General features: G+C 42.5%; 1 protein-coding gene and 1 long non-coding RNA gene across 2 annotated transcripts; both read left to right on the top strand.

The window, feature by feature from the left end:
• Positions 1–4,863: 4,863 nt before the first annotated feature.
• On the top strand, positions 4,864–7,718 carry LOC111852681 (mast cell protease 1A-like). Its single transcript, XM_023828851.2, has 5 exons — positions 4,864–4,968; positions 5,133–5,283; positions 5,527–5,674; positions 6,106–6,363; positions 6,525–7,718. The coding sequence occupies exons 1-5, from the start codon at positions 4,911–4,913 to the stop codon at positions 6,672–6,674; spliced, it is 765 nt and encodes a 254-aa protein (XP_023684619.1). The 5' UTR covers positions 4,864–4,910; the 3' UTR covers positions 6,675–7,718.
• A 7,824-nt stretch (positions 7,719–15,542) lies between these two features.
• LOC111852685 (uncharacterized) lies at positions 15,543–17,494 on the top strand. Its single transcript, XR_002840292.2, has 2 exons — positions 15,543–15,906; positions 17,183–17,494. It is a non-coding gene; the product is annotated as an uncharacterized lncRNA (long non-coding RNA).
• The last annotated feature ends 1,047 nt before the right edge of the window (positions 17,495–18,541 follow it).

Here is an 18,541-nt window from a genome sequence, read left to right as displayed (position 1 = left end):
CGCCACATCCACCCTCGGCATGCTTCCACAGTGATGTCCTCACAGGCAGCATCCAGAACCCCCAGTGGAGACACCTGGTCATAGGGCTGATGGTCATATACATGCCACCTCCTGTGGTAGAAAAATCCATGATTATGCGCATATAATGTAATTACCAGTAATTACCAATGAAATTCATAATGACACTGTTGATTTAACTACAATGATTACAAATGATTCATTTCTGATTTGGAATAGTTATTATACTAAACATGTAATGCAATAATGCAAGCTTGCTTCAGTAATAAGTTTTCACTTTTCAATAAGAAACGTTTTATAAGGAACTTACATGTGACGGTTTATTCTGCAGGAGGACCGGATAAAGGTGCGGACCTGATCCGAGAAGTTAAGCTGCTGCAGAAACCAATATTAGTAATTTCTGTACTGATGTCATAGGTCAAGGATAAGTGGACAATCGCAAAAGGGAATATAGGGGAAATAAGATGAAGAAAGTAACTGAAAACATAGGGTAGTGAAAACATAAGGACAATAAGCAGAAGTCGTTGGTGTCCACAGATATCCGACCCCTCCTTAAACAGTTTGTAAACTGTCACACTTTTTGCTATAAAAGATGTATGCACTAATGAAATTAGGCCTAACTTGCAATTGGTTGCACTACTTGCTGCAAATCTAACTCTCAATCACTCACAAGTTGCTAATAGGGTATAAAACTAGTAAGAATGAGGTGTCATTTTTAACACACAATGGAACACGGCCGGAGAGGATGTGGACGTAGGTGTGGAGGAAATGATGGGCAACGTCAGAGACAACCAAGAACAGTGGTCAGCCATGAAATTAGAGCCACCGTCATTGACCATGTCAGTTATTTCCAATCATTTTCACACTTGTCTCAATAGCATGTCCATTTTTTGATATGCACCTGAGCATATCAGTTAACTAGTGCAAAATGCACTAAAACCACCAAAACACTTCACACTTCACCCAAAAGTGACACATGCTGCCGAACCTATAGCACGCACACTCTCTCACAAGACGACTTTGTCACACAAAGTACAATGGATGAAAAAACAACTTGAAATGCTGCAAAATGCATATATATGATGTGTTGTTGTATCCTATATTTTCACACAATGTTTATTGCAAATTAAAAGAAAAATGTATGATATTTCTTACATTAAACACTGTAATACAAACAAATAATAGAAATAAATTCAGCTGCACAATACACTGGAAAATAAAAATACATTACAACCACCTACTTTAAGTACATTACATTCAATACAAAAAAAAAGCAAGAATCGCCAAATAGCAAAGTTTCACTGTATACAGTCAAGTATACTGTTGACCTGGCCTAATCCATTCGGTCCTTTGCACTTGACCATAATTTTTCATCTAGATCACACCGAATATTTTCTCTTGCAATTCACCGAGGAAAAAATCTCTTTGAGTGCCTTATCCAGCTGTGGATGTCCTTCACGTGGATGTCCATACACGCAGCAGCCATTGCATCTAAAAGCGACATCTGATCATGTGGCCGATGGTCATATACCTTCCATCCCCATGCAGAAAAAAATTCTTCAAAGGGGTTGAGGAATGGAATGGTGGTAAGAATAATGACATCATCCGGGGATGGGCAATAAACCATTCTGTGACTTGGCGAGAATGATGAAAGGGCACATTGTCCCACACAATCTCAAATACTGTTAAATTCTTCCTCTCCCTCCTCTGGGAGGTAAATGCTAAATCCTAGAGCAGTGGGTTATAGTAAAGACAAACATGTACCGATGCATCAGTTATTTTTCCCAGAGACTTTCCTCAAATCACACAACTACAGTAATATACACATCAATCAAATGCCTTCAGTCAGAATGCTCTAAATAGTGTATAGTACCTGTTGCCATCCATCCATCCATTACCTACCGCTTGTCCGGGGTTCGGGTCGCGGGGGTAGCAGCTTCAGGAGAGATACCCAGACCTCCCTCTCCCCAGCTACCTCTACCAGCTCCTCGGGGAGGACGCCGAGGCGTTTCCAGGCCAACCGAGAGATATAATCCCTCCAGCGTGTCCTGGGTCTGCCCGGGGCCTCCAACAGAACACCACTCGGGTTCAGATCAGGGAGGCCGTTCCTCCCAATCACCACCCTCCAGGTCACACTGTCATTGCCCACGTGAGCGTTTAAGTCCCCCAGCAAAACGATGGAAGTCCCTCGTGGTGCACTAACCAGCATACCACTAAGGGAATCCAAGAAGACCGGGTAATCTGAACCGTCATTCGGCGCATAAGCGCAGATGACAGTCAGAGACCTATCCCTATCCCTGACTCCACAATGCACCGAACCCCTGACATTCCCCTTGCGGGTGGTGGTCCCACCTGGGGACAGTCCCGCGTGCCTCTTTCGGGCCAAGGCCCGGCCACCAGGCACTCGCCAACGGGCCCCTCTCCAGGCCTGGCTCCAGGATGGGGCCCCGGTGACCCTAGTCCGGACGAGGGAAATGAGACCTTGCTAGAATACATTATCATAGGGTTCTTTTGGATTGCTCTTTGTCTGGCCCCTCCCCTGTGACCTTATTGCCTTGGGAGACCCTACCAGGGGCTATTGCCCCCGACAACATAGCCCCCAGGGTCACTGAGGCACGTAAACCCCTCCACTACGATAAGGTGGCAATCCAAGGAGGGGTAGTACCTGTTGCTTTGCCTGAAAATCCTGGCAGTTGATGTCACTGTGGATCTAGGCAGGTGGGGCTGAACTCTTAGACCCGCTTCCCTCAGGGACAGACCATGATTTCCAACATGGTCAATTACTGTGGCTCTGATTTCATCAGTAACCATGGATCTTCCTCTTCCTCTCCGTTCATGTCTTCTTGCTCTTCCTCTGCCTCTTGCTGCATCCATTTTTCACTAGCTAAAGAAAAATGGCAATGGAAAATGCCAATCCAAAGGTGGCCCCTTTTGTACATATGGCAAATTAGCACTAACCACACAAATTCCTAGATAGGTGCTTAGCTGAAATTACAGGCAGGTATGTGTCTTCATTCAGATTTCCAGCTTCAAGCATTGTAAAATGCTTGGTGGTGATCTAGGGGGATGGTGGTGTTCTAGTAGTTAGGGATCTGACTGGGCTCCAGAACACCGGAAGATTGTGAGTTCACTCCCAGGGGGTACCACCATTGTGACCCTGAGCAAGGCGCTTGACCCCAACTTACTACAGGAGGACTGTCTCTGTAGATACAGTAGATACAGCACTTCACTGCAAGTCGCTTTGGATAAAAGTGCCTGCTAAATGAATAAATGTAAATGTCTTACTGTAATATATGTGTTGCCATACCCACTGTTTTTGCACAGAATACATTGTGTTGCGATACAAAAAGGAAAGAGACACTCCATGGCCACTCCAAAACTGCAAATCCCCACTGCCAAGCAGTCTTTAAATCCAGGCTGACCCCTGCCTGTGCTCCGTGCTTCTTATGAGATGGTGGTGCAGGAGGTAATGCTACCGTTCGGCAACCGGAGGGTTGCAGGTTCGAGCCCCGGGTTCTCCTGACCCATCGACCCCAAATTGCTCCCGGTGAGCTGGTTGGCACCTTGCATGGCAGCCTCTGCCACCGGCGTGTGAATGTGTGTATGGATGGGTGAATGTGAGGCATACATTGTAAAGCGCTTTGGTGAAAAGCGCTATATAAATGCAGTCCATTTACCATTTATGGTCCAGGTTCAACATGATAAGAGGTTATGGAATCTTTATTAATTAACTGAGGACTCTCAACAGGATAAGCAGCTGGAATACAGACGGAAGGATAAACAGGGAAAAACCCAGGACAGGACACGAAACCATGGAAGGGCTCACTACACCATTCACACCTATGGGCTATTTGATAACTCCAATTCATCTCAGCATGTTTTTAGAATGTGGGTGGAAAAAAACATGGGGAGAACATGCAAAAAAAAAAAAAAGCACCGGAAACTAGTCACAATTAATTATAAAGGTTGTTAATCTACGGATTAATCTTTCCTGATGCCAGAAAGGCCCTGAGGTGTTTTCTGGTCTAAAGTGGAAACAATTGTTCAAAATTACTCTCTCAAAATTATTCTCTCCAGTGATTCATGTTTTCTGTGAAGTTTCTCTGCACGGAGCTGTGAAACCTCAGGGAGGTGCTGCATACCCCCCAGCTCTGCTTTGCAGGGCTCTCTTCGCCTTTTCTGCATGCCAGTCTTTACCGGCACCTCTGGCCACAAGGACCTGTGAAGCGACTGCTTCCGTACTGTGAAGTGATTAAATGTTCAGGTTACACAGAAAGTATGCAGGACAAACCCTACTGCGTCAGTTATGAGCATCCTTTGGGAGAACTTCTTTATTTCTTTATTAAAGCACAGATCATCTGTGATTGTCTAGGACTGCACTTTGACACCCTCCAGTGTTCATAAGAAATATCTCACTTGTAGCACAAGGTTTGCCTATTCATGTTTAGAGGCACCTAAGGTTCTGTATGATGGTTTAATGAATGTCCCATTGTGACCATGCAAATCAGGTTCCGCTGATGTAATATCATAGTCGATGCCTGTTCATTTGAATTATGAGTTTTGATTGATTTACAGCAATGTCACTGATATAAATGAAGAGAAATGTCAAGCTGAGGCATGTAAATATTCAAAAGCGTTAAAAGATAGGTGCATCATCAATGATCATTAAGTTTATCTGCTAGCATCTTCAAATGGACAGCTTGGCTACATTTTTCAATTTGTTTCATTTTTAAACTACTTTGGGGCTGTTTGGATAAAAAAAAACTACGAAACGAAAAATTACAAAATATCTTCCATGTCACTGTTGCCCACTTCCTGTCAAGTGCATATAAAGCAACGCCTGCACTCTGTCTTTCTGTCAGTCGGTCGGTTTTTAACTTTCAGAACTCATCATGCTCCTGCATCTGTCTCTATTCTGTCTCTTTCTCCAGGAGCTTCTCTCTCTAACAGGTAGGGTCACCACCTTCCTTTCACATTATACGATATATCATATGTAGCCAAGAAGGCAGCAGGAGAAATACAACTGGAGGGAAAAATCCTATTATATGATGGTTGAGGCTAATTCACCAAGCTGTGCTACCCAGTACCTGGATTCTGCTGTTTATGTTACGTAGGAGCGTCTGAGAGCGGCATCCTGGGAGGGGAGACAGCCAAACCTCACTCCCGGCCCTACATGGCCTCACTGCAGGTCCGTGGTGCTCACAAATGTGGGGGTTTCCTCATTCGGAAGGACTTCATCCTGACTGCAGCACACTGTACAAAAGAGTGAGTTCATCTGCGTTTCTTTTCTCATTTTGTAACCCTTCATCTGGGAGGATGGATGCAAGACGATTGTGACAGTTTATAACACTGTTCATAACTGTTGATATATGATTGCTTGGCCCCAACACTCACACGAGTGTGAAGCCTTGTGCAAGTGAGTTTTCTTGAAATATAAGTTTAACTTTAAATTTTGTATTTTTTTTTTAAAATGGCTAAATATAATCTGTCCTCGTCTTTATTCTGTAGCTTCAGATCACTCACTGTTGTGCTTGGAAATAACAACATTAAGAAAAAAAAGTGGCTCAGGCAGAAAAGTGGAATAAAAGTAAAATGGTGCTGCAGCCATCCAAATAATTCAAAAAATCAATATGACTTTGATATTGCGCTCTGCAAGGTATGACTTTTAATCAAGGAAAGCACACTTTGGTGACTTTTTCACATTCATTTGGAATCATTCATGTGTTACACCATATGCCTATATATAGATATACCATGTAATATTTGAATATTAAATAATGAAAATTAATTCCTATATATAGATATACCATGTAATATTTGAATATTAAATAATGAAAATTAATAATAATAATTAATAACAAGTATCTATATTAATGTTCATGCAAAAGTTTCTATTACATTTGATTATCCTTATGACCCATTAATGCCTAAACAGCTAGAAGATGGATGGATGGATGGACATTTTATTGTCATTAATATGTGGATGCAATATTAATATGTGTTAGCGCAAGGAGAAAGTTAAGTTGAATCAACATTGACATCTGCCAGTGTTGTAGTCTTAACTCTGTCCATTTTTTTGTGTACCAGCTTGTGAAAAGTGTTACTCTGAATAAAAAAGTGAATGTCATAGAGCTGCCAAAGCAAGGAGAGATTGTCCAAGATCCGACCAGGTGTCTGATTCTTGGATGGGGGAAGACTAAACCTAATGGGGCTGCAGAGGACAACCTTCGAGAAGTCACTGTCCCCATCCAGAGCAATGGAGAATGCAAAAAAACCTGGCGTGAACACTTCAATGAGAAAACAATGCTGTGCACTAAGTTTGACGGTAAAAGGGGTTTTTGTCAGGTAAATATGGTGCTCATCAACTTTTCCTGATGTTTTGGCTTGTGGTTGTGCGTGTTGATAATCATTTTTTAAAAGAGTGCTATTTATATTATTGGTTAATATGTCTCTGGACTATACACAGAGCCAACAGGAAGTAACATGAATACACTGTTGCTTTGCAGGGAGACTCAGGGGGGCCTCTTGTTTGTAACAAAAAGGCATATGGGATAGCGTCATTCACTGCAGACCCCTGTACTACGCCCCATCCCAATGTTTACGTCAAGATTTCCAATTTCATTCCCTGGATAACTAAAACGATGAAGAAAAACTAGAATGTGGGTAGTGACGAGCAAAGGTGGCAGGAAGTCTTTATAGTTTAAGCTTTAATTTCCTTTTAGGATGCTAGTGTAGCGCTTTACACATTTTTAATGTTGCACTCATTTATTCATAGTTCTTTTACATTTTGCTTTTTGTTGTAACATTTGATCTGTGCTTTAGCTGATATTTTATAATATACAAAGATCCATAGTGTGAGCTTGAAATGCATCCAGCCACAATTACATTATTATTAATTAAATATTTCATCTAATCATCCCCTTTAAATACTTGGAAAATGATACTTCTCCCAAGCATTAAGCTGTTAAAATCCATACCGACAGACATCCCTATGTTTACAGATATGAACCAATGGATATAAACAAATTATGTATAATTTATGCAGTTATTGGATGTCTGCACATTGCCACCACATGCTTGTCTGAACCAGTGTGGATCTATGGGTGGGTGGGGCCTGTGTGAGTTTCTTGCTGCTCGTGCAAGATTTAATCCAGACCCATCCATCAATCACTTTCTGTAACCTCCAATGGTCTGGATGTTGCTTCTAAAGGCTCTACTGAATGTGTCTGAGTTGTCATCATCATCATCATCATCATCATCATCGTCATCGTCATCATCCTTTTCTTGGCTGCAATATTTGTAACCTAGACCCAATGGCATAGATTCTAGGCCAGGTTCTTCAGCTCCAGTCTTGGGGGGCCGAAGCCCTACACATTGTTGTGTTCCTCCTGATTTAACACACCTGATTCAACTCCTTGTGCTAAATACCACACAGCTCTTGAGTGGAATCATTTGTGGAGGAACAGGGAGAGAACTAAGCTACACAGGGCTCCGACCCCCCATGTCTGGAGTGAAACCCCTGTTTCCAGGTCTTTTATATTTTCAGAGTAACATTTCTGACTGGTAATTTTTTTATTTTGTTTTTGAAATTTCATTATACGCATGCTTTTTGTTTTGCTGTTGTCTATTGACGCTGGCATGAACACATTAAACAATGCATCGCCAAAAAAATAAAATAAAAATCATTCTTCTGACTGCCATTGTTTGTTTTATTACCTAGCAAAACCAGCTCACCTGGTCAAAGACGAAGGTTCTGATCCTGCAAAACTTGTCAGTGAGGGGTAAAACAAGACTCAAACTTAACTACGGTAGACAGTGCAGGTAAACACCGCAGTTGATTTACAGCAGGCGTGGCGAATCTTATCTGCAAAGGGCCGGTGTGTATGCGGGTTTTTGCAGCAACTCCCTAATTATATTACTAATTAGAGGACTGTTTAGCTGAAGAGTCCTCACACCTGGGTTTGAACAACTGACCTACAGGTTATCCCAAAAACCTGCATGCACACTGGCCATTGCAGATAAGATTGGCGACTCCTGATTTACTGGCTCTGAGTTTATAAAATTTTAATACACTAGGTGGCAGTATAGCACTATAGAACTACTGCAAATGGATTTTTTACTAGCACTGCAAATGGATTCATGGAAAAAAACGAACATCACTGCATAAGACTAACTGTACTTGCAGATTATATGCTCGCATTGAAACTGTTGATCCAATCCCTGAATATACTCACTGGAAGCTATAACTAGATTAAGATATGGAAGCGTAAAAATAAATGTGAATTAAAATAGCACAGAAAGGTAAATAATAATAGCAACTGTAGCAATGCAATCAGTAATTAAGACTCAAAACTTAACTACGGTAGACGGTGCAGATAAACAACGCAGTTGATTTACAGGCTCTGAGTTTATAAAAATTTAATACACTAGGTGGCAGTATAGCACTATAGAACTACTGCAAATGGATTAATGGAAAAAAACCGATCATCTCAGGGCACGTCATGTGTTGAGATTGTACATTTATACTCTTACAGTTTTTCTTGATTGCTTTGGCACATTTCTCTAATGACAATGAACATTTGCAAAACAACAAGTGCAATCCCCACGCCATATAATGTCACTTCTGCACAGCAGAACGTCAATTTTCGTTGCTTCACATACATTTCCAGATGTTTTAGTACATATATGCAAATAGTTTTGTACAATTCTCATAATTTTGCATAAATTTCAGTTGCTTTAGTCTTGTTGTTCAAAATAGATTGTTTGTAGTTCCCCATTGTGAAAATTTTACACCCCAAAACTATATATGTATGTGACCATTGTGTTCGCCAGCACATGCAAAACCATTAACCAGGTTTTTAAAATGATTGAAAACTATATTCCATTAATTGCAGTGATATGGCATTGCTGTGTTTTTGGTTCCCACAGTCAGGGGCACCAGGGGGAGGAAAATTAGGACTCCAGGGGGCCACAAAAAATTTGGATCATAATTGGATTGAGAAATGCTCTTGTAGTCTTGAGAATGTTAAGCATGTTTCATGAAATGTGCCAAAGCAATGAAGAGAAACCGTAATGTGTTTTATTGGTACTTTAGAAAATGTAATAAAATGAAAAATAAATGATAGATAAAATAACTATGTAATAGCTAAGGCAGGCAGCACATTGGCCCAGTGGGTAGTGCTACAGATTCACATCACCAGGTGGTTGTGGGTTTTACTTCTGTGCCCAGTTCTCAGTGTGTGGTATCATTGTTATTACTGTGTTTGTACGGACGCTGAATGAATCGGTGTTCCTAAAGGATCGTTAGCGGATAATCGTATGAGTTCATGTCTCGCAGTGAACAATGGTAGGGGACCCAGGGTAACTGCTTATGGAAGACGGATAGGTGAAGTACCGATGGATAAGTTAAACAACATGATTATAACTATACAAGCCACAAAAAACTTCTTTCTTTATGAAAAGTCCACCTTGCATAGCCATATAGCAACAGTCACCCTTGATGTCGGAGCATTAAAACCACGCGCGTCTAGTGGGCAACAGAGCAGCATCTCTATACATAAAAGATCTTTCTTCAAGGTCATCCAAGGTAACAGCACATTCTCAGCACTCCTCTGCCCGACCATTATCACCAGGCCCTGTTTGACAGCTGGAGCGTCTCCTCAGCTTTGGGACCTGAAGAAACCCACTTGCTCGTCTGCAGAAGACTTGAAACTCAACCTTTTTGGACTGTGCATCGGCTCTGAACTTCTCAGCACATCCTAATCACATTCAAGAAGCCTCTTCTTTGCTTCTGAGGAAATTCACTCTTCAGGTGCGTTTTTACCTTTGATACGCTTATTTTCAGAACCTAAAGGCCTGAAGATTTTGCCCTCATGTGTACCTTTAGATACTGATTTTGGCTGTATCACAAGGTTATTATTTGTGAATCTATCTATATAGCAAGTCCCTGCATCTTAAACAGGCATGCTGTGTTTTTATATTGCATTATACTGTGAGTTTTAAGGCTGATTTTTACTATGACGCACAGGTTATAGCACTGCATAAGACTAACTGTACTTGCAGATTATATGCTTGCATTGAAACTCTTGATCCTATCCCTGAATATACTCACTGGAAGCTATAACTAGATTAAGATATGGAAGCGTAAAAATAAATGTGAATTAAAATAGCACAAAAAGGTGAATCATAATAGCAACTGTACAATCAGTAATTAAGTGGTAGGATAAGCAGCTGGAAGATAAACAGATGGATTGTGATGTTGATGTTAATGATGATGATGATGATGATGATGATGATGAGGATAACGGTGATTCTTATTGATGTTTCAGTCATGTTAACATGGAGATAAATCAGAACAACAGAGTGACAGAGAATGTGGAGAGTCTGTGCTGTACATCCATCATAATGGTTCCCAGAACTGTATGTACAGATCACAGCAATGTCCAGTGAGAGTCTGCAGAAAATTTAAGCAGCATAAACTGCTGCCAGTTTCTACTTCCCCACACACTCACAGGCCTCAACACTCACTCTGTTATCTTCTGTAGCAGATCAGCGATGCTTAACAGGAGACATGGAATGGGAGGGACTCAAAAGACAATGTGCAGTCAAAACAAGCGTATCAACAAGGATCTGAAAGGCTTCTTTTCTTATTTGACTAACATTATATTGCAGTAGATTGCATCCCATTGAATGAGTGCCTTTCTTTTTTGGTCTCACCAGCTATACAGTGACTAAAAGAACTTAGCAGGGCTACAGAAAAGGTGAAAGGTCCATACACTTTTTTGCTGTGTTGAACCATGACCGAACCAAGTATTATATATTTGTGATCCATTGTTGATGTTGAAAGGCACAATAATACAGGATCTGAACAAGCACTGTCAGTGTGTAGCTCAGCAGGTTCACATGCTGTGTTGATGCAGTGATCAGAAGATAGCTGGTCCAGATTCCAAGGTCAAGTAAGACCTCCAATCGTTCCGGGTACTGTCTGACACTGCTTCCTTTAAAAAAAATGTACATCAAGGATCTGCTAAATAAATTATATGTAAACCCACTTGAATGTCACCATGTGACTTTGCAGAGTTTCTATTCTGCAAAGAATGTTGGTCCCTGTGTTTACCCAAATCTTTAGGGTTTCTCCTGCCACCTTTACTCGCACTGTCACATCTCCCCCAAACGTTCTGCTGCAGAGTGACACCATCTACTTTACAGCCAGGCAATGATCCTCTCACACGTTCCACGCAGAATAACCATAGTCGACACAAACAGCAAATTGTCATCCAGGCAATTCCTCTTGCAGCGGACTTGACTGATTTAATTTAGAATAGACCATTCCTGAAAATGCACAGGCCTCTCGTGAATAAATGTCCATTAAGGGCTAGACAGACAGCATTGCACCCTAATTCTCTTGTCCGACATCGTCCCCAAGTGACGGGTTTTCCCCGGGTTTGGGTATACGAAGGCGATGGGTGTGTGGACCCTTTCTCCGGCGAGAGTCCCTGCTGCGGTAAACCCATCAGACTGGTTGCCAGGAGGCGGCCGTCTGCTGAGTGCTGAGTCATGTATAATTCATCTCACCTTCACCTTCTTTCTCTGCTTTTCTCGTTATTATTTACTGAACTCCGAGAACGTGAAGGGCGTAAGTCATCTACTTGACTTCTTGTCATAGTAAAAAATTCAAAGGTCAGACGGCATTTTTACCGGTTTCTGTCCCTTAATTTTAAAATTACCCAGCAGCCTGTTGGTGTTCTTACTGTACGTGTGGCCAGGATCACTGCTATTCCATTTACTGTTTTTCAGTCACAGAGTTATACAACAGAGCAACATAGTAAAATTACAAGTTTGGAGACCCCAGGAAATCTACCAAAGGGGATCTATCGGTAGAGTTGCCGTACCTCACACAACAGGCCTGTCATTCAAAGAAGCTCAGAGATATCACACCAGAATGAGTGGACTGAGGGTCTTCGTCCATCTCCCGTCCCACTTACAGTATCCAGTACGGGGTCATACTGACCCCGGAGCCCATCTCAGGAAGCACAGCGCACCAGGCGGAGGACGCCCTGGATGGATTGCCAGTCCATTGCAGGGTACACTATCCTGCCAGTTCATCTAAATGCATGCTTTTGCTCTGTGGGAGGAAGCCCACACGAACACCAGGGAGGGCATGCAAACTCCACACACGCACAGAGCCGGCGGCAGGGAAAAAAAAAACCCAGCCCCTTAGCCGAGAGGCCACAGTGGTATGCACTGAGTCACCATTCTCCCTGCTGTGTGCCATGTCTACTAATTAAACTAATTAGGGGTTCATTGTCTAAAAGTGTTCACTGCATACAATGTTTCAGCTTACATTTGTATCGTCTTCCTCATTTTCACTGTTCCCCTTTTCACCATTATAGCAGTGCTAGCAGACAGGTCTATGTCCAAAATATCCTTATTATTATGCCTGAGTTATTGGTATTATGACTGAGCTCTTTCCTCAGCGACAGCTCGCATCAGTAATAATAAAATGGAAGGTGAGTCGTGGAATCATTTTCCCAAGCAACATAAATTTCCGACCATTGCAGAACGGCATAATTAATTTTCCCTCTCCGGTGAGCCTATCTCAGCAGGGTGTTTCTGCCTATAGCGTGAAGGATCTCCTCTTAAGCCCCCTGCCTTTTCCTCCTCATGCCGCCATTCCTGCATGGAGCCCTCTGATAGTGTAAAAGAGTGCAATTCCTGTTAAGCCATCTGCTGTGACCAGGTTGTATTAATGATAATGAAATTACCCAAGACCAAAGGAACCGAAGTATGGGGCTAATTCACGTACCCGAGCTTGACCGAGGACTGGGGCGCTGGCAGCGACTATAAGCAAAAACTATGATGAAATTTCCTTTGGATTTTCACTCAAAGTTGAAGGGGGAGGGGTCCCTCTTGTAAATGTGTCAGCACCCAGAATGCCTTGCTGAAATGTGACCTGTCACATGTGGTGAAAGGTGTGTGCTGGTTTGTGTGTGTGTTTGTGTGTGTGTGTGGCGGTTAGATATACATTACATTGTGGAGACATTTGGTGGGGACCATTTTATTTTGATGTCGTGGGGACCTGTTTTTTGTTTTGTTCCCACAAGGGGAAATTCAATTTTATAAAAATCTACGACGGCAATCAAAAAACTAAAAAGACTTGTATTTTTTTTTTGATTACTTATGGTTAAGGTTAGGGCTGGGTAGGGGTTAAGGTTATCATAGTTGGGATTAGGGTTTTACCCATAGAAATGAATGGACAGTCCCCACAAAGATATGAGTACAAGTCTGTGTGTGTGCGAATGGTACGAGGGGTGATAAGGGCCAGTCGTCTTTTCATGCACGGAGGCTTCCATCTTTTCCATCTTATTTGCTGTGATTTGTTGTTTTCCAGATCGGCATGGGCTGAAATCTGCAAAATCTCCATTCATTCTCCGTGTGTAAAAAAGAATGAGCCCCTGATGGTATAATGGTCAGTGCAACAAGGAAAAAAATCTGAAATGTTGAAACTCCAAATCTGAGGTCATACATTTTTTTTTTGTCTCCAGTAAGATTTATGTTATCAAGTCCCACTACAAGTGATACTGATTGAATTCTGCCACATGTTCGTTTTAAAAGGAGAATTTCAGACTCATTTATTAAAAACAATGATAATAATGATGATATGGATGCTAACAAATCTACAGGCTATTTTTATAGTTGTGGGTTCCAGCTTGCTTAGACGGAGTTTCCATATTTTCCCCTGCTTGTCTGGGTTTTCTTCAGGCCCCTGTCCTCGTGGCTTTGCTGATCTTTGATTTATACATGATACCCACAGTGTGATGGCAGATATGCCCTGTGATAGATACACTTCGCAAAGCAATGGAACACCATAAGCATATCTATAGCAGGAATGTATTTAAGAAATATAATAACTGTAAAATTTAAGCTAGCTTGAAGGGTGTCTGGGATCCACTGCGTCTTGAGGCAAGTCATCATCTACACTGATAGATGTAGGCCGACAGCCGACAGCAATGTGACTATTGGCACTACTGACTATTGGCACTACTGACTGTTGGCACTATTGACTATTGGTTCTGCTGTTCTGAAAGCTGATATTGCTTACTTGTTTAGTTCTTGGGATATAATGGGGGATAAGGAAACCTGGGAAAAACTATATCGAGCATCAATTACTGATGCGCATCCAAAGGGGGGTGTAGGGGGAGCGTCTTTCGACAAATCAGTCCGAATGAGGCCCTTTGATTCGCTGCCACACCCTCGGGAATTTCTGAAGGTTTTTCTCACTGATCTTACTACAAGTAATTATGAGCTGTGGTTGGGTTGTACGTAGCTATTAATCCTTTGTTCCATTCCTGGCTTTTTCCTTCAGAAGAATGGTGGTACAATTAAAGTGTTATTCTTCAATCGCCCATTGACAATGAGGTATTAATTCATAAAAGCGATGTTTCCTCTTTATGGCGTCTGGCTGAAATTTAATCATCATTCTCTTTACCGTCTCCTATGTTTTTTCCTTTGTATGTTAGTACGCTAACTAAAGCTTCTCTAAAGAGTGCCGATAATGGGTGGATGTTGAGAGTGTTTGTGGGATTATATTTTAACTCTCCGTGGCTTAGTCAGCGGTGCCTGCTTTTCTGTTCATGTAGAAGCAGCAGGTGTCTGCACAGCCGCTTGCATGCAGGTTCCTACTTTATACCAAGCGCCCGTGTCTAATCACTGTATTAAATCTGCAATGTTTAGAGGTTCTCAGCAGGTGTATCTCTCACACACAAGGCGATGTCTTCTCAGGCTGGACTTACACAGGCCCCCAAAGAGCTCCAAGTGTCCAAGCTATTCCTGTCATCTCGAAAGTCTCACAGGGAAGCGTAAAGCCAGCTGAACCCCCATCGTGGCTCCCAGCTCTCCCAGTCCCCCGGATGCCCGATTTGGCAGCCGTAGGTGCTCTGTGGAGAGCCTGGCACATTTTTGCCAATACCAAACAAACCACGTCCTGGGCTGGATCAGCAGGCCTTGCTCAATTTTTTTTGTTACTGCATTGCAGTGCTCTTAGCTGAATGTTAAATTGGGACGATACCAGCTGATGGTTTCCACCGCAGAGGTAATAAGTGTTGTGAACATGTCAAGACTAGACAAAAGGCTCATTGTAAAATCTTTTTTGGCAGGTCATATGGGCTGTCAAAATTCTTACAGGGGTGACAAGAAATTAATGTTCTTATCTAGCAGTTTTCCATGGCAACTATTTCCCCTTCAGTCTTTTGTCTTTGTTTGATAGAATAAGTGGTGTCTGCTTTGAAAATATTACAGATATCATACAGTGCCTCCCACCAGCCAGCATCGTATTTGTTCTTTTACTTTATGATTTTCTTACTTTCCCTTTAAGGAGGTGAAGTTGATGAATTATCCGTTTAATATCAGGGGAGGAAGCAGCGTCGTCTGGGTCCTGGGAAAGAACTGAGTTGTCCTCGTCTCCTCCTGTGCTTTTTTTTTTTTTTTTAATTAATGGGCTTCATAAGGTACTTTAATGTGCTTGGTCAGAACAGGCTGACAGTCTGGAATCGCTGCGGCCATACAGTATGCCACAAGTTGCCATCTCTTTCTGGTTCGGCTTAGATATTATACAAACGTATTTCTATCGCCATAGATGTCTGCATCGGTCGCTTGCACCCTCTGGGGAGAGGCGGTGTTCCCGGGGACTCTGAGGATGCCCAGCACATACCCCGATCGCTGCGATTAGGAAGCAGCAGGACCCGCTTTCTAACGACAAGGCGCAGCCCCGTCTGCCAGGCGGGCGCCGCGCGTGACGACTGACGTCATGCTGTCTCGCGACTCGGCGGAAAAAGAAGCACGCGCTGACAGTCACCGCCGAAGGGAGGGCGGGGGGATGCGACTCGCGAGGTAATTTAATATCACCGCTCGCGAATATCCAGGATTCCAAATTGGGGTTCAGCCACATTCCTGTCCTGCTTCTATCAGTATTCACTCAACATTTACCCTATCGACCGACATATCCGTACGTATTCCCACACTGCTTTCAAGTGTGTACGAAATCATTATTTATTTCGGTTTTCTTTCAAACTCGTACACGGCCAAATACACTTTGCTTTGTGGCACTTTCCAGACACTGTGGTGTGCATTTTTCTGAGACTGGTAAATGATCCATGCATATTTAAACCTGATATTTTATTCAAAGCCTGAGTGGAACCTAAAGCCTTCTAAACATAACTTACAGTTATGTCAGCAGAAACTAAAGTGAAATTATTGACATGTTCTGATTGTATTACGATTCTGATCCATGAAGTCAATATTTGCAGCCAGAATGCTCCTTGCACCAACTGTGAAGAATCATTAACTGTTCCTTATCAGCATAAGTTAACCAGTTTAAATGAATTTTGCTGGTTTATATTGATTTTTGTGTGTGAATGTGTGTCTAAATTATTCCAATATTGCATCATTCAATTTAGGTAACATAGACTGTTGTCAAGTCTGCCTTTTTAAGTGTTTGCCAATAGTGCTCAAGTCTGGACATTAACATTTACTTATCCTTGAACTACAAGAGTGTACCTTTGTCCATTTAGGTAATTAGCTTTGGATCACTGTCCCACTGTACAGCAAGCTTTTGCCCTTGCATAAAGTTCCACGCCTCCCTCTGCTCCTAAGGGATTGGGTAAAGTTTGCTAGATCAAATGTATATGGGCCTCTGTGAGCTTGTCATTGTCTAAGTAAAATATTCTGCAGTATAACTGCATAAACTTCAATGACTATTTTTATCCTGAAGTCCTAACCTCATACAGTAATAATAAAGGCTAAAAGTGTTTTTTTTTTCTGGAATCATTGCACTTGTGTCTTTTATAGTTGATTTACTGTTGCCAGGTAGATAGCCTGATTCTAACTGTAATATTGCATAAACTTATAGTATGTGAAACAATTGTCTATTTTAACCAGCTTTGCCTATAGGCTGGTAAGAGTCAGGCTGCTGTATTGTAAGTATCGGCGTTTGCATAATTGACCTGGTGCTCTATTTTACTAATTAGCCCAATTTAAGAAGATGACTCCTGCATGTGATGAGACCTTTTGGACCTAACATGGCGGCACGTCACAGCCTGGCAGGGTGCGACCTGTGGGACACGGAGAGGCAGCCTGGCGGTTCACGTCTTTCACTTTCTCTTTCAAGGTCACCGGCACGGGACGCCAGCAGAGGAGCTTCCGGCCCGGCTCAGGGTGAGACTGAAATCCCGAGCCCATATTGGCTGCCTGCTTAAGGAGGGGAGGATGCCTTTGTGAGCATCATCGAACATCCTTGTGTGATCCAGCTTATCTAGAGAGAGTCCATCACACCCTACTGACATAATGATAAGGCTGATTGGATCCTGGGGAGACTTTTTCACCAGAGGGCCGCTGTGACCTTGTTTCCAACATGCTGCCTAATATATTGATTCTTCTCTCACTCGACATCCTTGATATTAATAAAATATAAGTTTGTATACATGTGTCTACCTGATTTGTCTAATTTAATCTTTAATCCATCCATCTTCCAAACGCGTATCCAGTACAGGGCTTTGTACTTTATGTCTGTTGTGGGAATATTTTACTGATCAAATTTAGCATCCAAAGTAACAGCTGATACTTTTCGGTTTCCATTTTCGTTATTACCACGCACATCGCTGTGGAATCGAAATGTGTCACTTTATCTGCCCCCCCCACCCCCCCCTTTTCACTCTCCTCCTTTTGTCGCACACTTCACTGACAATCCACTGGGGCTTTGAGCATTTCAAGGAGTGACCCACCCGGTAACTGGCGGCATTTGCTAAGCTGTTCCTCCCTGCTGGGTTTCTGTCAGATGCCGTTGATACTGAGGCAGGGACCGCACTGTGTTATCAGGGCCTTACAACAACATGGATAATCGCCAGAGCCTCTAGGATTAAACACTGTTCCCAGAGGCCCAATGGCAGACTGTTTCTCCTGAGATGTGACCCAATCATATCCTTATTTCTTTTTGTTGGCTTGTGGTCAGTTGAGGAGCGATTGATCGAGCTCCTTCCAGCTGACAGCGGGATAAAAAAGCACAGCGAGCTCTTGTATGTCTTCTTCTCGGAATCTTAGTTTATAATCTATACCTCTTCCCCATGTCTTCTGTTAATTTTGTTCCTGGGCTCATTAACATCTGCCAGCTGGGCATCCGGGTTCAAAATCTGACACGTAAAGCTCATTCTGTTCCCATTATTGATCCGATTGCCCTTTCAACTCCCCAAATGGCAGGGGGGAGGGGGGAGGGGCCAACGGGATTACGGAGCATTTGTTAAGATCTGCGCGCTCTTCTGGTAGCTTTCCAGTGGGGGCAGCGTGGTTGCCTGATTGTGTCTTGTTTTGTGCGAGTTACAGGTGGAGGGGCTATTTCTGGTGCTGTGCACCTGTTATCATCAATTATGACTTACACACACAACATCTGTCCTCGTTTAAAAGCCATTAACCTTCTTCTGGCGCATGCTCGCTCCCATGATTACTGCAGCAAATCTGTCGTCCATTATCTGAC

Source organism: Paramormyrops kingsleyae, chromosome 16 (assembly GCF_048594095.1).
Source record: "Paramormyrops kingsleyae isolate MSU_618 chromosome 16, PKINGS_0.4, whole genome shotgun sequence".
NCBI classification, from domain to species: Eukaryota; Metazoa; Chordata; class Actinopteri; order Osteoglossiformes; family Mormyridae; genus Paramormyrops; species Paramormyrops kingsleyae.
This window is presented reverse-complemented; position numbering and strand designations above follow the sequence as displayed.